We start from the raw sequence: 24,232 nt of genomic DNA on the forward strand, positions 1-24,232 counted from the left end.
GCAGCCTGTGTGACCCTGGGCAAGTCACTTAACCCCAACTGACTCACCAAAAAAAAAAAAAAAGAGAGAGAGAGAGAGAGAGAGAGAAATGAGTGCAGAATAAGCTCTTCATTCCTGAGCAAATGTTGGGCTCTGAAAATCTGGGGTAAGGCTGGTATGTGGTGCTACTCCCTAGCATCCTTGCAGCTGAGGGAGCCTGCGAATGGTGGATTACTTGAGTTTAGAGGCATATAAGCATTTATTAAGTGCCTACTGTGTGCCAGGCACTGTTAAGTGCTTTACAAATATTATTTAATTTGATCCACACAACAACCCTGGGTTGTTATTATTCCCATTTTATAGGAAATGGAGGCAGATAGAGGTTAAGTGACTTGCCCAGGGTCACACAGCTAGTAAGCATCAGCAGCTGGATTTGAACACAAGTCCTTCTGACTCTAGACTCAGGGCTTTTCCCATTGCTTCACCTAGATTCTAGGGGTGGGAGTTCTGAGCTTCAGTAAGGGCTAAAGCTGATCTGGAGTGGACACTAATATGAGGGGAAAAGGTGAGGACAGGGAAGAAGGGTACCAGACTCCAAGCTTCCCAATCAGCTGTGAGATTGGACCCATAAGTGGCTTCTGTAATACCGGCCTAGATGAGATGAGACCCAGTCTTAAATATACCTGAGTTTAAGAACAACAACAATAATATCTAACATCTGCATAGCACTTTTTTTGTTTTGTTTTGTTTTGTTTTTGTTTTTGTTGCAGGGCAATGGGGGTTAAATGACTTGCCCAGGGTCACACAGCTAGTAAGTGTCAAGTGTCTGAGGCTGGATTTGAACTCAGGTACTCCTGAATCCAGGGCCGGTGTTTTATCCACTGTGCCACCTAGCTGCCCCCTTGCATAGCACTTTTAAAAAATATTATTTTACATTCTGGAGAGCAATTTGGAACTATGCCCAAAGGGCTATGGGACTGTTCATACCCTTTGACCCAGTGGTACCACTGCTAGGTCTGTATCCCAAAGAGACCATAGAAAAGGGAAAAGGACCCACATGTACAAAAATATTTATGGTAGCAAAGAATTGAAAATCGAGGGAATGCCCATCAATAGGGGAATGGCTAAACAAGTTGTGGTATATGAATGTAATGGAATACCATTGTGCTGTAAGAAACGATGAGCAGGAGGAGTTCAGAGAAACCTGGAAGGACTTACATGAACTGATGCTGACTGAGAGGAGCAGAACCAGGAGAACATTGTACACAGTAACAGCAACATTGTGTGATGAACAATGGGGATAGACTTGGCTCTTCTTAGCAGTGCAACGATCCAAAACAGTTTAAAAGAACTCATGATAGAAAATGTTCTCAACATCCAGAAAAACGAACTGTGGATTATGAATGCAGATTGAACCATATTGTTTCTACTTTGGGACTGGTTTTTTTTCTTCTTTTTTGAGCTTTTCCCCTTGTGCTTCTTTCAGAAGATGACTAATGTAGAAATGTTTAATGTGATTGTACATATACAACCTATATCAGACTGCTTTCTATCTTGGTGAGGAGGAAGGCAAGGGAGGGTGGGAGAAAAAAATTTGGAACTAAAAACCTTGTGAAAACAAATGTGGAAAACTATCCTTATATGTAACTGGAAAATAATAAAAATACTTTTAAAAATAAAAATACTGTTTTATTTTTTTCTGCATAGCAGTATTTAGGTTTGCGAAGCACTTTACAAATATTATCTCACTGGAGCTTCATAACTACCTGAGGAGGTGGGTGCTATCACTATTCCCATTTTATAGATGAGGAAATTGAGGCCAAGAGGGATTAAGTGACTTGTCCAGGAACAATCGCACAGTTAGGGAGTATCTGAGGCAGGAGGTCTTCCTAACTCCAGGTCAATCACTCTGTCCACTACACCTGAGTTAAGAGGGTCCCTTTCCTTCCTTGCTCATCTCTTCTATTTAAACCAGAACACTCTCTGCCCAGCCAGGGAAGAACCCTCCTCCCTCCTCTCCTCCATCCCCTCCTCCATTCCCTCCTCCACCTCCTCCTCCCTTTGCACTCTCTTTAGCCCCATCACTCCCACCCCATCCCAGAGGTGGCAAAGCCCAGCCTGGCACAAGTAGCCCTTTATGCAGGAAACAGAGGATCACCAGGCAGCCGACCCGAAGAGGAATCTCTCTCCTGGGAAGAGGATCCCGTGACAAGCTCAGAGAGGCAGCTGCCAGCCTCCAGCAGGGCCATGGAGGGGACAGCCCTATAAGGGTTGGAGGACAGACTGAACATTGTCAGCCACTTATTAGTTACATACTGATCTCCTCTCAGCCCCACAGCTGCCTCTTTCAGGACTGGAGGGTGGAAAGCAGACACAGAGTGACAATCAATCAATCAATCAATCAATCAACAATCGAGAGAGGAGGATGGTGATGTAAATCTGGGTGCCATCCTTCCTCCTCACCTTGAGACCCAACAGGGGCTCCAGGGCTTGAGACGAGGCTCCCCTTACTCACCTGATAAAAGAGAGGCTGGATTCTGGGAATCAGAATGATACAATGGGGGGGGGATTGGATTTGGAAAGACAGACCACAGTTTCAAGCCTTTTAATAAATGGTTCATTAAGGAAGGAGAAGCTGACTCTTATTCTTGCAAGTTGGGGTTCTGACTCAATGCCCAGCTTCATGCTCAGAGAAGGGAAGGGCACACACAGGGCCATTGACCCTGCTTGCCTACTCTCAGGATGGTTCTGGTTACATGGGAATAAAGATAAGATAAGAATGTCTTTTAAAGTACATATTTAGGGGCAGCTAGGTGGCACAGTGGGTAAAGCGCCAGCCCTGGATTCAGGAGAACCTGAGTTCAAACCCAGCCTCAGACACTTGACACTTACTAACTGTGTGACCCTGGGCAAGTCACTTAACCCTCATTGCCCCAACAAAATAATAATCATAATCATAATTGTAATCATAAGAATAACTTGGATACTTGGTCTCTTTTAATGACAAAATGTAAAGGAGTTAGTTAATCCAATTAAAAACATAGAGCTACCCCAAGACAACCTTTTTAAAATAGTTTTTTTTATTGGTATATTTTGCTTTTTCTTCAGTCGTTTCCATCACATCCAATTTTTCATGACCCCATTTGGAGTTTTCTTGGCCAAGATACTGTATTGGATTGCCATTTCCTTCTCCGGCTTATTTTACAGATGAGGAAACTGAGGCAAACAATGTCTGAAGCCAGATTTGAACTCAGGAAAATGAGTCTTCCTGACCCCAGGCTATGGCGCCACCTAGCTGCTCTACATTTAATTTTACATCATCTCTACTTTCCCCAACATTCCTTCTCCCACATCCCAGTGAGCCATCCCTTAAAATAAATATTTTTTTTAAAGAAAAAGAAAAGAAAAAAACAGCAACACTGATCAATACATTGAAAAAACATGACAATATATGCAGTGGACCACCCCCCCTCAAAAAAAAAAGGGGGAGGAGAGATGCCTTCTCTCATATCTCTTCTTTGGGATCAATCTTGTTTTTTATGCTTTATGCATCCACAGCATTTGGTTTTGGTCATTTTGAGGCTTTAAAAATTAATATCTTATAGTCACTGTAGATATCATTTTCCCAACTCCACTTACTTCCTTCTGCATCGGTTCATGAAAGTCTTCTCATGCTTTTCTGTGTTCATCTATCTGGCTTGTCACTTCTTTTTTACTTTTTTCTTTTTTTTTTTGGTGGGGCAATGGGAGTTAAGTGACTTGCCCAGGGTCACACAGCTAGTAAGTGTCAAGTGTCTGAGGCCAGATTTGAACTCAGGTCCTCCTGAATCCAGGGCCAGTGCTCTATCCACTGTGTCACCTAGCTGCCCTCCTTTGTCATTTCTTACCACAGTCAAATGTCATTACACTCACATACAACAATTCTAACAAACTATTTCTCATCTCCCCACAGCTGGATCTTGTTCACTGATTGAGCTGACTGTCTAAATGGCTTGCACCTGCTCTGGTGTCCTTTTCTGAGCCCCCTCCCCCTTGTCTGACTCATCTCTCAGCTTTCCCCAAGGGTGGTCTGTGTGAGCCAAGCCTGGTTCTGCCACCACCCTGTCATTAGCAAGGCTCTTCCCCTGTGTATAACTGCCTCCTTGACCCTGAGAGTGAATCACAGAAAATAAGAGGCCAGGCTCCCCCAGGGTGATGCTACCCATGACCAGGCTCCCAGATGCAGTAAAGCATGGAATTAGACATGTGGGGCAAAAGGTGAAAGGAGGTGAATAAAGACCTGACATCAGGGAGACAACCTTCCCAAATGCCAACTCCCCTATCTCCAACTTTGATTATGGACCAAGATGATGAGACTACACCCCCCCCCCCATGCCCAGGATACCTCTGACGGAAATTCATTCTATTCACTGGGACTTTGATCCATTCTTCCTGGTCTATTCTCTCAGCCTTCCTGTTTTCATTCTCTCTACTGAGACTTCTCTTCTCTCCGCTGGTTAGTGTCCATCATGATAACCCCCAGCCATCCAAAGTCCTGATTTCTCCACTTGATTCAAGATCTCTGTAATCTCTACTCAGTTGGCCAGGCTTCAGTTCCTCCCTGAAGCCGGTGGGTCCTACAGCTAAGAATATTGACCCATGTGTAAGCCCCTTGGGGTCCAGGACTGTCCCACTTTAGTGTTTCTATCCCTAACACCAAGCACAGTGCTAGGCACAAGGCAGATGATAGATACAAGCTTCCTGGTTGATAGACAGCCCATGGAGGACCCGCCTGGCCTCAATGGCTTCCTATTGGTCTCCATCAGCAAATACAAAATGCTCCTCTTGTCATTCAAAGCCCTTCCTAGTCTAGCCCCTCCTCTCTTTCCAGTACTCTCCCTGCTCACCTTCCAACCTGTGCTCTTGGATCCAGTGGCCCTGGCCTTCTCCTCTGGGCACTGTTCCTGGCTGTCCATCCCCTGGATGCTCTGCCTCCTCCCCTCCAATTTCTTGCTTTAAGTCTCACCTTCGATTGGAAGCCTCCCCTAATCCCTTTGAATTTCAGTGCCTCCCCTGGGTTAATTGTTTCCTGTTTCTCTTGCACATGTTGTCTGCCCAGTTAGACCTTGGTCTCCTTGAGGGCAAGGACTGTCTTTTGTCTCTTATTGTACCTTCAGCACTTAGCACAGTGTCCGGGGCACATAGTAGGTGCTTAATAAATGTTTACTGATTGACTGAAAGTAACTGATTAGGGAATTGCCGAACTTGGTTTCTCCTGCAAGTTGGACCTTCTGAAGTTCTGTCCAGCCCTAAGAAGCCAAACTATGGGGCCTGTTGTTTAGGGGTTCCGGTCCTGCTGATGATAGAATAAAGAAGAGTAGTGAGAGATAGGGAGAGAAAGGTGAGGTCGCAGAATTAACACCGCTCAGTCAAGCAACAAGCAGTTATTAAGAACTTGCTGTGTATAGTGCTAGTGTGCTGTGTTAAGCCCTGGGTATACAAACACACAAAGATGAAAGACTGTCCCTGCCCTCAAGGGACTTACATTCTGATTGGGAAGACCACACAGAAAGCTGAAAATGAAGGGTGGGGGGAGTGGAATAAAGACAGGACACTTTCCTTACAGAGGAGGGTTGGAGCAACTGACCAGTCAGAGGAAGGGGGCCACAGGGGCCAAGTGAACTTCTGGGTACAGTGGCATATGAAGACAAAAGTCAGGAGTGGAGTCCAGTGAGGAATGAATGATTACTCATAAAGTGCTATTAAAACATTCCATTACTCTTATTAGAGATCATCCAATCCCTGTATTTTGCAGATGGAGAAACTGAGGCACCTGCTGTTAACTTTTGCATGTTTGTAACACAAAGAAAACCAGACAGAGAGTGAGAACATCCAAGTTTGAATCTGGGCTCAATTGTTTGTTTATTAGCTGCATGATCTTGGACCAGTCATTTCCTCTCCTCCAGGGCTTAGTTCCCTGATTTATAAAGTGAGGGAACTGGACAAGATAACAATTAAGATAGTTGAGCTTGTGATTGTACATATGTAACCTATATCAGATTGCTGGCTGTCTTGGGGTGGAGAGAGGGAGGGGAGGGAGGGAGAAAAATTTGAAACTAGAAATCTTATAAAAACAAATGTTGAAAACCATCTCTACATGTAACTGGAAAATAATAAAATACTTTTATGGGGAAAAAAAAAGACCATTAAGCTAAGCAGAGGCAACCAGGTAGAGTGCTGGGCCTGGAGTCAGGATGATGTGAATTCAAATCATGTCTCAGATACTTACTGTAGGACCCTAGACAAGTCACTTAATCTCTGTTTTCCTCACTCTCCCAGGGTTGTTATTTTTTAAATAGTATTTTATTTTCCTTTAAATTTTTTTGGGGGAGGCAGCCAGGGTTGAATGACTTGCCCAGGGTCACACAGCTAGTAAGTATCTGATCTGAGGCCAGATTTCAACTCATGTCCTCCTGTCTCTGGGGATGATGGTCCATCCACTGGGCCACCTAGTTGCCCCTCCAGGTCTGCTATGAAGATCAAATGTGATATTTGTAAAGTGCTTAACATAGTGCCTGGTACCTGCTATGATTATTACTACTACTATTTTTAGGGTTATCTCTAATCCAAATACCATTTTTATTAGCTTTAAATACTAACATCCTAAACCCTAAAATCTGAAATAATAAAGATCCTAGGATCAAATGTACTCGAGAAGTAATAGTAGTGAAATGACTTGACCAAGGTCACACAGTAACAGAGCTGAAACTTGTGAAGGAAATAAACTCTATAAGAATATATGTGGGGAAGGCAGGGCAGCCAGATGGCGCAGTGGATAAAGCACTGACCCTGGATTCAGGAGGACTTGAGTTCAAATCCAGCCTCAGACACTTGACACTTACTAGCTGTGTGACTCTGGGCAAGTCACTTAACCTTCATTGCCCCTCCCCCCAAAAAAATGTGTGTGTGTGTATAATTATTATTAATCCAGGTTTCTTTTCATGACACCAAACTGGGATCAAACTACAGAGGACCACGTTAGACTAAGAAATCTGGATTTTATTCAATGAGTGATGGGGCATTACTGAAGTTTTTTGATCTGGAGAGTAGCAAAGACAAAAAAAAAAACTACGTTAGAAAAATTAACCTGACTCCCTATTCAGGATGGATCAACATTTTATAACTGAACAAAACCGCAGTCAGTCAGAATGCACCAACCGGCTCCCCCAAATTGTCCTCAGGACACACTTTAAAGTTTCATCTGCATCCCTAACATTTTCTCCATTGCTTTCCATGGGTTGGCAAGCCACAAAACAATAAACCAAGCCCCAGTTTGCAGCATTTGCAAATTTCCTGGGTGTAAATGCTCCCACTGTTGATTTAACAATTGGCGCTGGGTGCTCCAACACAGCTCCGGCTGGAGCATCCAACCTAGTTCAGTCCTGGAGAAGGCAAAGACCTCCTCAGAGGCTTCCTTGAACTTCCATCCTCCAACCCCCCAATCTTTCAGGGTTCTCATCTCATCTTATCTCACCTTGGGCGGTTCCTTTCCCTTCTGGACCTGTTTGCTTTTTTTTTTTTTTGCGGGGCAATGAGGGTTAAGTGACTTGCCCAGGGTCATACAGCTAGTAAGTGTCAAGTGTCTGAGGCTGGATTTAAACTCAGTTCCTCCTGAATCCAGGGCTGGTGCTTTGTCCACTGCGCCACCTAGCTGCCCCCTCAGTTTGTTTTGTTTTATTTTTTTTTTTGGTGAGGCAATTGGGGTTAAGTGACTTGCCTAGGGTCACACAGCTAGTAAGTATTAAGTGTCTGAGGCTGGATTTGAACTGAGGTCCTCCTGACTCCAGGGCCGGTGCTCTATCCACTGCGCCACCTAGCTGCCCCCCAGTTTACTTTTAATGATCCCCACTTCATCTACCTCCTGGAACTATTGTGATGCTCAAAAGAGATTATGGATGGGGAAGTGTTTGGAAAAGCAGTAAGCATTTTACTAATGCGGTAAAATGCTTTGGGGGAGCAATGCTTCTCCCCGCCCCCCAAGCACCATTTGGTGCTTCGATGGTGTTGAAAAGCATCTTCCTCCCTCACTGCCTCATGCTAAGGCTCAGAGCCAGCTTTTCCCTGTTGGATTCAAGGCTCGATGCCCCAGCCGGAGCTGCAGGAGAGGGGTGAGAGTTGGGGGTGGGATGGTTTCTCCTGCAGGAAGCTGGCCAGGACTGCAGAGATTCAGCAGGGAGAGCCTTGCCAATGTTTCCTGCCCCAGATTCCTGATGGCTCTCAGGGCAGACCGAGGAGAACGTCTTCCTTGCAGAGCCTTTGGCTCAAAGCCTCTGCGCCTGGGTGTTCCAACCCCAGCCCTTGCCCCCCACCATCAGCACCACAGAACGCTGCTCCCTGTCCCCTGGTGCCCAGACTAGGAAGACAGGACTTTAGAGATGACCCCTCAGACTCTCTCCTTTGCAGCTCCCTAGCATCGCTCTCTCCTGGGAACTCTCCAGCTCTGCCTACTCCCTTTCACTCTGCTCTGCCTCATCTCCCCTTTCCCACCAACTAATCTCTCCCTTTCTCTCCCTCCTTTCTCCTTCCTTCCCACTCTCTACTTGGCTCTCTCTCCCTCTGCCCCCCACCGCTTCTTCCTTTCTCCACCAACTAAACTCACTCTCCCTGCTCTCCCTCTCTCTCCCCCCCACCTCCCTCTCCCTCCTTCCTTCCCTCCCCTCCCTCTTCCTCTCTCTCCCTTTCTTTCTCTGTCTCTCCCTCTTTGCTTCTCTCCTGCCCCCATTTACTCTTCTTTCCTCCCCTCTCTCCTCCTCCTCCTCTTTTCTTCTCTCTCATCACTCTATTTGGATCTCTTTTCCTCTCCCCTCCATCTCTTTCCCATTTCCCCACTGTCTAATCTCTTTCTCCCCCCATTTTTTGCTCATTTCTCTTCTCTCTCTCTCTCTCTCTCTCTCTCTCTCTCTCTCTCTCTCTCTCTCTCTCTCTCTCTCTCTCTCTCTCTCCCTCCCTCCCTCCCTCTCTCTCTCTCTCTCTCTCTCTTTCTCCTGCCCTCCCTCCCTCTCTCTCCCGCCCTCCCTCCCTCTCTCTCCCGCCCTCCCTTCCTCCCTTCCTTCAAGTATCTCTCAGATGACAAACAGCAATCTGGCAAGGGCCAGGGTCAGGAAGTCCCAGCCTCAGCACAGACAATGCTGTTTTCGTTCCTGTGAAAACCGGACAATGACGCCATGTGAAGCAGCATCTGCTCAGAGCATGAAATGATGTGAAATAAAGTCAAGGAATGAAAAGGCAGCCCTTGGTGCCAACGGGTCTCTTGTATGAAATGCCCTCCCCCCCCGCCCAGAGAGCCCAGCCCCGAGTCCCGGGGGAAGGCAGAAAGCAGAGGCATTGACATTGGTCCAGCCACATGGCATCCACTCCGGGGGACTTCTTGGATAGATGTGTGGCAACTGACAAAGGGCAGGGGCTTCCCTTGGATATCTGAGTCAAGGGATCACAGCCCTGGCTTTCCTCCTTGGGGAGAGGCAGGGAAAAACTGAGACTGTGCAATTTTCATCTTAAGTGCCCCCTTCACTTCTCATGGGCATTTGCCACCCACTTCTCTGCTGTCCCTCTAGGCCCCAGGCTTCTCCCGGCGTAGAGGAAAGGAAGGTCACAAAGTCATTAAGATCTTCCAGACTTAGCACTAAGCACCCTCTTCCTAAAAGAGGGCAGTGCCTAACCCAGAGGAACAAAGGGGCATCAGGGGGCAATACTTAGAAAACCTGGAGTCCAGCATTGGCTCTGCCCTAGCTGTGAGATATTAGGCAAAACACATGGCCCCTCCAATAATCACAATAGCTCACATTTCCATTGCCCTTTTAGATTCTTCTTCTTCTTCTTCTTCTTCTTCTTCTTCTTCTTCTTCACCACCACCATCATCATCAAGAACACCACACTTTATTATTTTTTATTAACTATAGCCCTTTAAGGTTTCAAAAGCACTTTACAAATATTATCTCAGTTTACCTTCAGGACAACCCTAGAAGGGAGTTATTAATCCTAGTTTACAGATGAGGAAAACGAGGCTATGAAAATTGAAGTGATGTACCCAGGGTCTCAGTGCAGTTTACATGTCAAGGTTACATTTGAATTGAGGTCTTCCTAACTGCAGGTCCAGTGCTCTATTCACCAAGCTACCAAGGTTTCCTTAACAATAACGTTATGTAAAAGTTCAAGTATTATGAATCCCATTTTGCAGTGAAGAGACTGAGGCTGAGTCAAATTCTCAAGGCCATGCAGTGTCAGGGCCTCCTTTTATTATTATTACACAATGTACACCCTCCCAGCTCTAGCAACCTGTGATATCTCAGGCTTTCTTTTAGTTTTACTATTCTGTGTTCTCTGTTCTAAGAGCCCCTTCCATGTGGGCACTATGCCTTCCCTTCTGAGGCCTCTTCCAGTGCTGATGCTATACTATGTCTAAAGTCCTTTCCATCTCTTACACTCTATGACATCCCACCTTCAACCTGACATCCCTGACCAGCCAATCCAACGGCTGGTTTTCAGGATAAAGCGAGAGTACAGTTTGTGACTCTCTCTGATCAGGGAATCCAGATACTAAAGAGTTAAAAAGCAAGAAGACCATTAGGTGCTGTGCTGACACACTGTGGTCAGCCTGGGAAATTGGTTTATAACAGAGAGGCCTGTTGCTAAGCGAGAAGAGAGAAGAAAACAGAAAGGCTTTCTCCAGATGAGCTGGACAGCTCACTACTCAAAGTAGCTATCCAGAGATCCTGGGACTTCAGCTAATATTGTTCAAGAAGGTCATCCATCAACTTTGGTTAGTTTCGATTTTTAAATTTGTTGCTTATTTATTTATAACTTTTTTTCTTTTTTAAAATTTTGAGTTTCAAATACTCTTTCTCCTCAACTCCTCCCTCACTCACTGAGAAGTTCTTCAACTTTGTAAAGACATCAGTGACCAAACATCTGATGGTGGAATGATATTTTTAGGCAAAGGGTTCTGCCCAGTGGCCCTTCAGATCATGTCTTTTTGTGTGTGTGTGAGGCAATCCAGGTTAAGTGACTTGCCCAGGGTCACACAGCTAGTAAGTGTCAAGTGTTTGAGGGTGGATTTGAACTCAGGTTCTCCTGACTCCAGAGTCAGTACTCTTTCCACTGTGCCACCTAGCTGCCCAGGTAGCCACCAATCTTGTGAGGCCAGCCCAGGTTCTCGGCTCCCCAGGAAACCAATCCACTTTCGGTCAAGTAGAAAAAGGAGTTGTCGTTTTTCCCATCTGACAGGTGACTGAACTCAGAGAGGCCAAATGGACAGTTTATCCCTTAACCTGCAAATCTGGACCAGAAAGAATTCAGGTCTCTCCTGACTTCCAGCCCAGGGCCCTATCATCTAGACTGGGCATTTCCCCCAATTCTTTCCCGAGAGAGAGAACAAAGACCAAACAGAGGACAGCTTTGCCGTTCACACTTTATTAGCTTGCTTAGACAGTAGGGTGGCCTGGACTGGGAGTGATGAGAGGAGCATGGGCCCTCAACCCGTCATGATGGTGGTGCTGGGATGCTGGGGCTCTAGTTGGTTGGGTGGAAGGCACCTCGCTGATGCCACTGCATATCCCGTATGCGCCTTACAGACTGAACCTGGGGGTGGGGAGCCCCAAAATCACTGCTGTCCTTGTATTCCCCCTTCTCAAATAGGTACTGGAAGCCTCGATAACCTGGATACTGGTAGCCCACCCACCTGCGAAAGAAAGAGAGAATGGAAGCATGGGTCAGCCTCATTGGACTTGAGAATGTCACCTCACCTGACACCCATGGAGACTCCCTCTGGACCTCCCAAAGGTGATCTGTGTCTCCTGTCACATGATGGGAGCTTTATAAATGCAGAGTCATTGTTTCCATTTTACAGATAGGAAGACCGATCCCCAGAGGGGCAAAGGCACGCATCCGTGGCGGAACAACGGCATCTCCCACCCGTCCCAGCGGTCCCCAAGGCTGGTCGCTACTCACGTTCCACTCTGTACCCTCACAGATGATACTTTCTCCTGGTACCCATGAGCGTGGAAACTGGGTACATCATCATCGATGATCTCAATCTTCTTCCCAGTGAAGTTAGGATTCTCATAAAGGATGATTTTATGCTCCTGGCTGTCCTGTGAGAGATGAAAATAGAATTGAGACCCAGAGCGAGAAAGGGCCCGGGATTCTTCATCTGGGGCCCATAGATAGATTGCAGGGGGCCCAAGGATTCAGAGGGAGAAAAGGAGATCTTTATTTTTGCTACTCTCTCATGGAAATTTAGTCGGGGCGGGGGGGGGGGTGTTCAATTATGTTTTGTTTTTTTTTAATGCGACTCTGAGACAGAGTCTGCAGACTTCACCCAATTGGCAAGGCCTTCTATGACACACACACACAAAGTTAAGAACCTGCTATATAGTCCAACCCCCTCTTTTTTTCACAGATGAAGAAACAAACTGAGACTCAGAGAGAAAGAAAGTGATTTGTCCAAGGTTCAGGGATGAAAAAACAGAAAGTAGAACTGGGAAAAACAGGACCCGGAGGTCAAGATGCACGGAACTGATAATATTACATCGGGTAATGATCTAGGCAGGTAAGGTGTCTTCCTGATTCCTGGGATGCACCAAGGGGAGGAATACAGGTAACTAGGAAGGAAGCCATCAATAAACATTTATTAAGTGCCTATTATGTGCCTGGCTCTATGTGAAGTGCTGAGATACAAAAAGAGCCAAAAGGCAGTGCCTGCCTTCAAGAAGCTTACATTCTTTTTTTTTTTTTTTTGGTGAGGCAATTGGGGTTAAGTGACTTGCCTAGGGTCACACAGCTAGTAAGTGTTAAGTGTCTGAGGCTGGATTTGAACTCAGGTCCTCCTGAATCCAGGGCTGGTGCTCTATCCACTGTGCCACCTAGCTGCCCCGAAGAAGCTTACATTCTAATTGGGGAGGAGGGAGAGAACATGCAAACAACTAAATGCAAACAAGCTAGACACAGTACAGGATAAATAGGAAATAATGAACAGAGGGAAGGCGCCAGCGTTAAGGGCAAGGAAACACCAGCAGCAGGGAGGAGACTGAAAACAAATTCCTTCTGCCTCTCACGACAGGGTCAGAAGAGGCAAAATGCTCAAATAATTGGCTCCTTGTTGCTTCCTGGGTTTCTGGGCCTTGAAGTAGAGGTTAGTGGGGCAGAAAGGGTACAAGAAACTCACCACTTTGATGGGTCTCAGTGAGCTGAGCGCATCAGTCCGGCGGCTGTTGGTCCAAGAGTCCCATCGAGGGTACTCACCTTTCTCAAACACAAACTGCTCTCCTTTGCAGTTGGCCTGTTCGTACCCGACCCAGCTGCCACAGACAGACAGAAATAGAGAGTTAAAACAGATAGAGAGCCCACATCAGTGCAGCCTCACTCCTTAGAGGTCTTCAGACCAGTCCTGCATCAACGCCCCCTCCCCCCCTTTTTTGTGGGGCAATAAGGGTTAAGTGACTTGCCCAGGGTCACACAGCTATGAAGTGTCAAGTGTCTGAGACCTGATTTGAACTCAGATCTTCCTGAATGCAGGGCTGGTGCTTCACCCACTGCACCACCTAGCTGCCCCCTCCCCTTTTTCCTAAGAAAATCCTCAGATTGGTCATGGCCCCTGATGCTTCATAGGCCCCTCTGTTGAATGGCCAGAGAAGATCCAAGTACCAGGCTATGGTTCTCCCTGCCTTCGGAAAGCCCCAGCCCAGCCCGATCCCAACCTGTTGCCAGGGATAGATTGATTTCCGGAAAGCTGGAGGCTCCCCTCCATTCAGTTTTCTTTATTGTGTTTCTCTGTAGACACTGGGGGAGCTGAGGGAGCCTGCCAGTGACAGATCTGCTTCCTAGGCCCCAGCTGGGGGCTCTCTGCTCTTAATCAAGCTCATTCTGAGATAACCCGAGGAGTCTGTTACTGCCAGTCTCATAGCAATCAATCAATAGTCTTCTTTTTTTTTTTTTTAAGTGAGGCAATTGGGGTTAAGTGACTTGCCCAGGGTCACACAGCTAGTAAGTGTGAAGTGTCTGAGGCTGGATTTGAACTCAGGTTTTCCTGACTCCAGGGCTGGTGCTCTATCCACTGCGCCCCCTAGCTGCCCCTGTAGGGATGCTTTTGATTCAAACAAGTTCTGTCAACTCCAACGCTGGGGGAAGAAAGGATAGGCTTTGAGCTCAAGCTCTCTTCTGCAGAAGAGTGGCCAAAGCTAGGTGGGTCAGGGTCGGGGGCATGGAAGGGGAGGGAGAAGGAGAAACTGCATGTTTTTTATGGGTTGTTTTTTGGCTAAAGAAAGGGCTTATCAGGCACCACAGTGAGCTGCTGTCATTCAAAACTGGCCCCACTAAAAAGAGCGACACCTGCATCCAGGCCCTGGGAAAAAGTGCCACTCCTGTCATCTTGGAGGGCCTACTGGCCAAGAGGCTGAGCCAGGGCTTGCAGGGCCTGGTCAGAATTTATTAATGCTTGAAGACTGACTTGCCTTACAAGCACTCATCCATTTTTTTTTGCCCGTGTCCTGGAAAGGAAAAGGAAGGGGCCTTCTTGAGATCCCCTGGGGGCCAGGAGCAGTATGGCTCATCCTTTTGGGGGCATTCCAGGGGAGGAGTCCAGCTGTCTGCCCCCCAGAGAGACGCTTCTCTTTTCTTCCAGAGGCTGCGTTATCTCAACCTAAGACCTTAGAAACTAAACAAAAAGACCCTGGGAGCCTCCCCATGCTCCCAGGGGGCCTAGACAAAGAATTTCTACCAGATAACCCACCCAGGGCTTTTTGCTGAAGATTTCCAGAGTGTTTTGAGTTAAAATAGAGGGTTTGGGGGGAATGAAGCCATTTGTTTTGGATAATTCCAATGCACACAAATCCATAGAGTTTGGAAGAGATTTTAGAAACATATTTAGAGAATGTTAGAGCTGGACAGTACCCGAGGACATAGGACCCAGAACGTTAGAGCTGCCAATGGCTCCCTGCTGCTCATGAAGTAAGGGACCCCTGCCAAATCAAATGCACAGGGCCTGGCCCATAATAAGTCGGTCCCCGTCATCTACCTAGCCATCTATCAATTAATCTAGCCCCTATCCATCCATCTTCTATTATCTGTCATCTATCTCCTTATTGTAGCTCTCCATCTCTCTCTGTATCTCTCTGTGTCTCTCTGTCTCTTTTCTGTCTCTCTGTATCTGTCTCTGTATCTCTGTGTGTCTCTGTCTCTGTATCTCTCTGTCTGTTTCTCTCTGTATGTGTCTCTGTCTCTCTCTGTCCGTCTGTCTCTGTCTCTGTTTCTCTCTGTCTCTCTGTCTTTCTATCTCTCTGTCTCTCTGTCTCTCCCTGTCTCTGTCTCTCCCTGTGTCTCTTTGTCTTTCTGTGTCTCTCTGTTTCTCTGTCTCTGTCTCTGTCTCTCTCTCCCTGTGTCTCTTTGTCTTTCTGTGTGTGTCTCTGTCTTTCTCTGTCTGTTTCTCTATGTGTGTGTCTCCGTCTCTCTCTGTCTGTCTGTCTCTGTCTGTCTCTGTCTCTGTTTCTCTCCGTCTTTCTGTCTCTCTATCTCTCTGTCTCTCTGTCTCTCTATCTCTCTGTCTCTCTGTCTCTCTCTGTCTCTGTCTCTGTCTCTCTCTGTCTCTCCCTGTGTCTCTCTCTCTGTTTCTCTGTCTCTGTCTCTGTCTCTGTCTCTCTCCCTGTGTCTCTTGGTCTTTCTGTGTGTGTCTCTGTCTTTCTCTGTCTGTTTTTCTGTCTCTCTCTGTCTCTGTCTCTCTCCTCATTCTAGCATCCAAGCCTTTACGGCCTGGATCTCATGGACCTTCCTGACTTTTTCATCTCTTAATTCCACTTTCCCTTGTGGACGCTGTTCACATCCATCCCTTTCTCACCTCCGCACCTTTGTACACGATGTCCCTCAGGAGCAGAATGCTATCTCCCCTGAACTCTTCTTCATCCAAGGGCCAGTCTAGGTGCCACCTTCCCCAGGTAACCTTCCTCATTGTATTCAGGTCTCTTGGACCACTCTGGCCCTTTCTTATGTTCTTATCACATTATAATTTTTATTATAGTTTCTCCTACCTGCTTAGTAAAATGTAAATTCCCTAAAGGCAGGGACTATTTCATTTTTATATTCCCAGAGCAATGAACAAAGTAGTTGTTTAACAAGGGTTTCTTAAACTGGACCAAATAGACCAGGCTCATCTCTCTAAGAGGCCAGGCCCTTGGACCAAACTTTCAGGGGCTCAGGGCCATGCCTTTCCCTTGCCTTGTCTTCCCTTTTCTTCCCTTTTCTTCCCTTCCCTTCCCTTCCTCCAGAAAGAGTGAACACTTGCCCAGGTCCCTGGCCCACCCTGCCCTCCAGGCTTGTCCTACCCCTGTCCCAAAGCTATTTCTAGCAGTGTCACAAGTAGCCGGACCGAGAGGCACTTACGGTCCTGACTGTACAAGAATGGAGGCTGCCTTCTCCATCCCAGTCTCCTTTAGGTTGGAACATGGCCCACTCAGCTCATGGGAGCGGCCCTGGAAGTTCTCCTGCTCAAAGATGACGATCTGGACAGTGGAAAAAAAGAGAAAACCACTTCAGGGGACTGGACGCAGAGGCCTCTAAGCTCCCTTTCAGCTCTCATTCGATGACCCCCCCCAAAAAAAAAAATCTCCCTGGGCCTCAGTTTCCCTATTTGTAAAATGAAGGGGTTGGACTTGAGGCATCTGAGGTCCTTTGTCATTCTATGACCCCATGAGATGGCTCATGAATTGCTGCTCTAGGGATGAGGTAGCCAGGGAAAGATGGGACTTCCAGCAGAAGATTGCTGTCTTCCACATTCTCCAAGGACTGACTCCACTCTCATTCTCTGGAAGAAACAGCAGGGTGGAGGGGAGGAGGCAGAGGGGCTACCAGCCACTCAGGATCCTTCTGCAGGCTCAGCTGGGCCTTCCCGGGCACTGAATAAGAGTAGCTCCTTGGACCAACCCATGCTCCCTGACCTGATCACAGCAAAAGGGAGGACAACCACTCTGCCTCTGACTGGGCCAATGGGGAGCGGGCTGGGGGTGGGGGCACAGCTTTGTCCAAGGAAGAGTCTAATGGAGAGTTTGCTCCGCAGAGAGAAGTCTGGAGGTCACCCACCCCTCCTCCCCAATGCAGGCAGGCACATGCTTACAAGCACACACATAAGAAATAAAACACACACACACACTTGCATGCACCAGTATGTCTACACACACACACACACACACACACACACACATACACACACCCCTACTAGCACCCACCCAGCTTGCCACCTGGAAATCTGTCCCTAGGCCAACACTCTGAGCCTTCCAGAAGACCTCTCTCACCCAGGGTCCACCAAGCACTGAATGGCAAAGAGGCAATACTTTCCCCCTCTCCATTCCTCTTCCTTTGCCTGCACTCTCTACTGAGGCAGGGGGTGGGAAGAGGGGCAAGCAAGGGCAACCAAGACACCTGATTTCCAGGCCTGGCTCCAGCCCTTAGTAGCTGTGTGACTGTGGACAAATCACATCCCCTTTGGGGGCCCTAGTCTTCATTCTCTGTGAAATGAAAGATTTGGATGCCACCCAACCCTGACGTTTGGTGAGTCTACAAGTTATTAAGGCCTCAGTACAAACGAACCGTTTAAGAACCGTTTAAGAACCCTTGATTCTTTCCAATTTCCTCTTTTCACAAAGGAGGAACCTGAGGCTCAGATGAGAACAGTGAGTTGCCTGCAATCATGACCCAAGAAACAGACTTAACGAGGTACCAACCTTGGGGTTGAGGGGCTGCGGTTTAGAGGACTGAGTCTGGTAGTCGGACGCCATGGCCTCACTCAGGATGGGAACTGAAGTGGGTAGAAGCAACAAGAAGCAGTTAAGGACCTTCCCCCCTTCCCCAAACGAACAACATCTGCATGGATTTCCACAGCCTGGATAAAGATTCTGCAGGGAGGGCAGAATTTTAGACTCCCCGACTTTTTAACTTGAAAAGGGACTTTAGTAGCCACCTGGTATAACCCTGGAAAAGAGATACTTTCTACCCTCTACCAGACAAGAGTCACCCAGCCTTTTCTTGGAAATTCCCAGTGATCAGGAATTATTCTGTCCCAAGGCAGCCCAGACCCCTTAGGGCCAATTCTTCCTGATATCAAGCCTAAATTGTCTCTTTTCAATGCCCTGGTTCCTAGTTCTGCCCCGGGGACCAAACTGACTCATCTCTCTTTCCTATGACAGACTTCCAAAACCTGGAAGACAATGAGCATATCTTCCCTGAAGCTCCTTTTCTGCAGACTAAATCACTCCGAGGCAGCTAGGTGACACAGTGGGAAGAGGGGGTAGACTCGTCTTCCTGAGCTCAAATCCGGCCTCAGACACTTACTAGCTGTGTGACCCTGGGCAAGACACTTCGCCCTGTTGGCCTCAGTTTCTTGATCTGCAAAAAGGAGCTGGAGAAGAAAATGGCAAACCACTCTAGGATCTTTGCCAAGAAAACCCCAGACAGAGTCGTGAAAAGTCAGATATGACTGAAACGACTGAACAACAACAATCTCAGCTCCTGTGGCCATTACTGAGAAGCTGTGAACTTGGGCCCTTCATCAGATAGGTGAGTGCCCTCTCCCCTGGGCATCCTTCTTGTCACACTTGCTGTCCCAGAACTGATCACACCACCGGAGCCCAGCGAGACTGTGATCTCCTTATTCTGGGAAGTTCTGCCTCTCTTAATGTCGCTTCTGATCTCATTCTCCTTATCCCCCACTGAGTCATACACTAACCTAGTTTATATATGAAGCACACAAAACTGCCGTCAAATCACACTTTAATGTGAGTCAGCACGGAGCAGTAGAGTCGGAGTCAGGATGTTCAAATCCCCTCTCAGGTATATCCCAGCTGCGTGCCCCTGGGCAAAAGTCCTTATGCTCCCCGTGCCTCAGTTTCCTCATCTGTAAAAGTATGTCCTCTGAGGACATCTATCATCCATCCCACTCTAGGCTTCTTACTCATTACTCATCAAAACATTCTCACTTAAAGTTGTAGGGTATGCAATTGGGTCACTGGAGAGGGCAGAACCAGGCTTTGGAATCCTTCCTCCTTCCATGTTCTCTCTCCCTTCTTCTTCAACAAACCTTCCTTACCTCCCCTTCTCGCCCATGCAGCCTCCCTCCCTCCTCCTCTTCCTCCTCCTCCTCCTCTAAGGAACTGCTCCTTTCTTTAGTTTCTCTGGTGTCCTTCTTACTACCCTGGACACCTCTCTGGGTCCTGGCCTTGTTGTGTCTTCCTCCCTCTTAGCTGTCAAGTGATCTCCCCCCACCAAAAGTGATAACTGATGGCCCTTAGGCATCCTGGAAGCATTCAGCACTCTCATAGTGACATTTCCTGTACTTTCAACAGGCTGTGGGGATGTTGTGTTTTGATGGGGGGACAGCTAGCCCTCTGACCCTCAAAGTCCGCCTCCCAGGAAGATTCTGCCTCTGCACAGAGCCAAGTCTGCCCTGAAGAACAAAGCATACAAGAATACTGAAAGCCAAAAAGGATCCTCAGGAGCCAAGTCTGCTTCCTTTATTGCCCTAATGGAAGGGTTCTTAACCTGGGATCCCCAGATCCTGAGGGAGTCACTTTAAGGGGTCTGTGAACTTGGATGGGAAAAATGGCATCTTTGTTTTCATTAGCTTCTCACCTCCTCTGAAATCTTACTCATTTTCTTGTTTGCATCATTCTGAGGAGGGATCCCTAGGCTGAACCAGATTGCCAAAGGGGTCCATCACTCACAAAAGGTTAAGAATTCCTGCCCCTTTCCCTCTCCTTTATCTTCACCCATCTCCCTACCCCATGGCTCCAAAGGTCCCCAGTCACTTCAGAGCAGAATTCTGCCTTTCAGAAACCATTTCTCTTTGGCCATTCAGAGCAGCCATCAGAGAAGAAATTAAAACAATCCAAGGGGGCGAGCCCCCTTCTTGTTATAGAGAGATCCTCTTCCTTCCCTGTCCAGCTGACTGGCATAATAATATTAATAACAGAATTTATATAATACTATAATGTCTACAAAGCACTAAAAGATGTGTTATCTCATTTCATCCTCACAACACCCTTGGAAGGTAAGGGCTATTATTACCTTCATCTTACAGATGAGGCAATTGAGGTTAAGTGACTTTCCCAGGGTCACAGAGCTAAGTGAGTATCTGAGGCAGGATTTGAATATTTGAATTAGTCTTCCTAACTCCAAATTCAATGCTCTTACCCACAGTGCCACTTAGCTGCCTCTGTTCATGACCTTGAACTTCAGGATTTATTCCTCTCCATCCATTGACAGTGGTCCCAATTATGAGTAATAGTTTACCTGTTATTTAGAACTAACTTAAAGAACTGAACAAAAGTCCTTATCTTCCCCATGCTTCACTTTTACCATTATACCATTTTACCATTATCATTAACCAGCCCAGTATCTGAAGCAACTAGTCTTGTGGTAGTTTATTTTTCTAACCTAGCCCTGCTTGCCCCTCAGGAAAAAAAAACAAAACTTATAGGCTTTTTAGAATTGGAAGGAAATTTAGGGGGTATCTATTCTGATTCTCTTATTTTATAGAGAAGAAAATTGAGGCTGAAAGAAGGAAAGTGACTTGCCCAAGGTCATGTAGTTAGCAAGTATCAGAGGTAGGATTTGAACCCAGCACTTCTGACCCCAGATCCAGTGCTCTTTTCCCTCCACCATATTGTTTTCTCCCATCCCAAGTCCCTTCACCTCTGGCCTATTCTGAAATGGTGACCGATGATATTCCATCCAGCAACCAGAACAAGAGGAAAGCAGAAGAGAGACTCTTACCAGCAATACCAGTGCCCGCTCCTGCCCATGAAGGGCCTCTGGCTGGGAGGTGGCATTTATACTGCCCTGGGTGTGCCTGGTGCCAAGATAGGTTACAAAAATCGTTCCAGCATGATGCGAATGGAGAATGCCGGATTAAACCCACCATGAATACCCAGTTCAGCTGATGCTCACTAGCCATTGTGTCTCAGGGCGATTATTTCATTAGCTTTCACATTTGGCCGGGCTCGGATTGTCCAGGGCATAGGCAAGAAGAGGAGAGCTTTGCCTGCATCAGCCCTCTGGGTGCCAACCCACAGAGCCCCTCTTTGGGACAATGCAGGCGCCCAGCCCATCTCAGCCTTTGCGGAGCCAGGGATTTGCCTGCCATGACAGGTTGGAGGCACATCTCCAGCAGCCTCGTGGCAGAAAATATATGTGGGATTGGTTTTGCAGAGCAAGTCAGTCGGAGTTGCCAAGTTCGATCGCAGCCTGCGTTTGAACTCTGCCTGGGTCGGGCCCTCCAAGGGGTCACGTCTCACAGAACCCAGGTCAAGAATAGAAAGAGAGAAGGTTAGAGCTGGCAGGGACATGAGGACAGAGATAGAGATCATCTGGTCCAACTCCCTGGTTTGGCTGAAGAAGAAATTGAGAAGAAGAGAGGGGATGTGACCAAAAGGAGAAAGAGTAACAGAATCTAAACTCAAAGCCAGATTTACTCATGGCCAGGCCAGGGACCAGGCACATTCTCCACCATGCCACACACTTCTCCTGTTTCCCTCTTTTTAGGAAAATCTAAGGATTTCCAGCTAGACAGGACCTTAGAGACAATGGAATCTGGACCTCTCATCTTATAGCTCAGGAAACTGAGGTCCAAAAAGGTGAGGCGGTTTGCCTTAAGTCACACAGATAGAATGCAGCAGAAATGAGATGCAAATCTAGATCCTTCTGATTCTAAAGGCAATGAATTCTCTTGCACACTTACCATAGCCCTCTTTCTTATAGCTCCCCACAGTGCCTGGCACATAGTCGGTGCTTAATAAATGCTTATTGGCTCACTGGCTATACCGTAATTGCCTCCTTTATCATGTAGAAAATAGAGCCCTAGGCTGGTATCTGGGGAGCCTGGGACTCTGCCCTTACCCCATTGTCACCTCCCTTCTCAGAGTGTCAGTTCCCCTTTTTTTTCCAAATGAGGCCAGTGGATTAAATGATTGGTAAGTTCCCATCCAGGGACAGTGGGTAGAGTTCTGAGCCTGGAGTCAGGAAGACCTCAGAACTTACCAGCTTTGTGACCCTGGGCAAGTCACTTAACTTCTGCCTACCTCCATTTCCTCATCTGCAAAATGGGGATAATAGTGGCACCTACCCCCAAGCTTGTTATGAGGACCAAATGGAAAAATAAACTGCTTGGAACTGTGCCTGACACATAGTAGGTGCTTAATAAATATTCGTTCTCTCCCCTCTTCCAACTCCCTCCACTCAGTCTAAACAAGGACGTCCCAGGGATCTATGGGCCTCATGGGAAATCATACTGGATTCACACATGTTCACATACCTTTTAACCCTAATTTTGCACATCCCTGAACCCGTTGCCACCAACAAAGCACTCGGGGATTGTGACAGTCACCAATGAATCACTCATCCCATAAACACCATCAGTTCCCATGGAAAGAAAATGATGATGGAGCATCCAAATGATGTCTCTAGCCTTTAGCAAAATGTTTATAATACCATAAAAGGTCAGCACTGGAAGGAATCTTTGGGACAGAGGAGCATGGAATGGAGGAGCTGGAAGGGCCCTGGGGACACAGCAAAACAGGACCAGAGAGGACCTTAGAGCATAGAACAGAAGAGTGGATGAGAACTTAGAACCTGTAACATCGAACGCTCTAGCTTGGAGAAGAGAATATTAGAGCTGGAAGGGACCTTGTAACAAAGACTGTTGGAGGTGGAAGGGATCCTCCAGCATAGTCATTGCACATTAGAACTAAAGAGCATTTTACAATTGTGACATGAAGGCAGCCAGAAGGCCATGTAAGGTGCCTGGTCCTGGCAGTTGGGACCGGAATGGCTACCACCTACTACGTGACTGTCCCACCTATCCTGTGCATCCCCCAACCCAAGGGCCCTCTGGGGTATCAGCCCAAGCCCTCAGGACCTGTCTAGTCTTTTTACGCCTAATTCCCTACCATGTACTCTTCAATCCAGTGACACTGGCTTCCTGGCTGTTCCAAGAACAAGACTCTCCATCTCTAGACTGCAGGCATTTTCCTTGGCTGCATCTGATTCCTGGAATTCTCTTGCTCCTCATCTCCATTCTCAGGATTCCTTGGCTTCCTTTAGGGCCCAGGAAAAATCTTCAAATGTTCTGAAAGGGGGGCAGTCAGGCGGCACCCTGGATAAAGCATTGGCCCTGGATTCAGGAGGTCCTGAGTTCAAATCCGGCCTCAGACACTTGACACTTACTAGCTGTGTGACCTTGGGCAAGTCATTTAACCCTCATTGCCCCACAAAAAAATGTTCTGGAAGAAGCCTTTGCCAATCCCCCTTAATGCCGAGCCATTCCATCTAAAATGACTTCCAATTTATCCTATGGATATCTTGTTTGTATACAGTTATTTGCATGTTGTCTTCCCAATTAGATTGAGAGCTCCTTGGGTGCAGAGAAATTTTTTTTTAGCCTTTGTTTCCATAATGCTTAGTAGAATGCCTGGCACATAGTACGTGCTTAATAAATGTTGGTTGACTTGACTTGAACTCCTCTAAAACTCTTTTAGAAACCCTTTGACTGACCCTGGGCAAGCCACTTAATCCTCATTGCCCTGCAAAAAAAACAAAACCCCAAACCAAAACTTTGATTTCACCTCTTTGTGGGTAGTGTCTCCATTCTCATTAGTTTGTAGTTTCTGGGGATTACCAAATCAGATCATAAATCAGTCCCATCTGAATTATTTTTTCTTCTCTAGTAAATTATAAGTTCCCTGAGGAGAGAGATTATTTCATCTTTCTCTCAGGGGCTAAAAAAGAGTGAGCAATACTTTTCCTATTCCCTAGTGATCTATAGGGGGCTCATTCCTTTTCTTTCCTACAAGGTAGAAAAGAAAAAAAATGTTTGTGCGCTAAGTCAGCCCCCATGAGTGAATAATCAACCCGTGACTGAGGTCAAACCTGCAAACTCTGAGTTGATTTTTTCCTTTGTTTCTTACTCTATATTTCCCTTAAAGTTAATTCATAAGAGGGGAGGGAGAGAGAGAGACAGAGAGACAGAAAGAGAAGGGGAGAGAGAAAGAGAGAGAGGAGAGACAGAGAGAGACAGAGAGAAAGAGAAGGGGAGAGAGAGAGAGAGAGAGAGAGAGAGAGAGAGAGAGAGAGAGAGAGAGAGAGAGAGAGAGAGAGAGAATTAAAAGCAAGTAATATTAATGTACTCGCTATGGGTGTGCCATGTACCCAAGAGGAACATCTTGAGGACTCTGGGAACTGT

At 46.9% G+C, this 24,232-nt stretch overlaps 1 protein-coding gene across 1 annotated transcript; it reads right to left on the reverse strand.

The window, feature by feature from the left end:
* Positions 1–11,526: 11,526 nt before the first annotated feature.
* CRYBB2 (crystallin beta B2) lies at positions 11,527–17,358 on the reverse strand. Its single transcript, XM_043979557.1, has 5 exons — positions 17,295–17,358; positions 16,387–16,505; positions 13,181–13,313; positions 11,965–12,107; positions 11,527–11,695 (listed from the first exon to the last, which is right to left on the reverse strand). The coding sequence occupies exons 1-5, from the start codon at positions 17,346–17,348 to the stop codon at positions 11,527–11,529; spliced, it is 618 nt and encodes a 205-aa protein (XP_043835492.1). The 5' UTR covers positions 17,349–17,358.
* Positions 17,359–24,232: the final 6,874 nt, after the last annotated feature.

This window comes from Dromiciops gliroides, chromosome 1 (assembly GCF_019393635.1).
Source record: "Dromiciops gliroides isolate mDroGli1 chromosome 1, mDroGli1.pri, whole genome shotgun sequence".
In the NCBI taxonomy this organism is placed as follows: Eukaryota; Metazoa; Chordata; class Mammalia; order Microbiotheria; family Microbiotheriidae; genus Dromiciops; species Dromiciops gliroides.

What these genes read in the sequence shown, in the direction of transcription:
- CRYBB2 (XM_043979557.1), bottom strand. Translation starts at nt 17,348, where the DNA reads ATGGAGAGGGGGAAAGTATTGCCTCTTTGCCATTCAGTGCTTGGTGGA. An exon ending in CAGTGCTTGGTGGACCCTGG is followed by an intron (nt 16,506 to 17,294) that starts GTGAGAGAGGTC and finishes TCCACTGTCCAG; the next exon opens with ATCGTCATCTTTGAGCAGGA. An exon ending in CACTGAGACCCATCAAAGTG is followed by an intron (nt 12,108 to 13,180) that starts GTGAGTTTCTTG and finishes CATCTCTCACAG; the next exon opens with GACAGCCAGGAGCATAAAAT.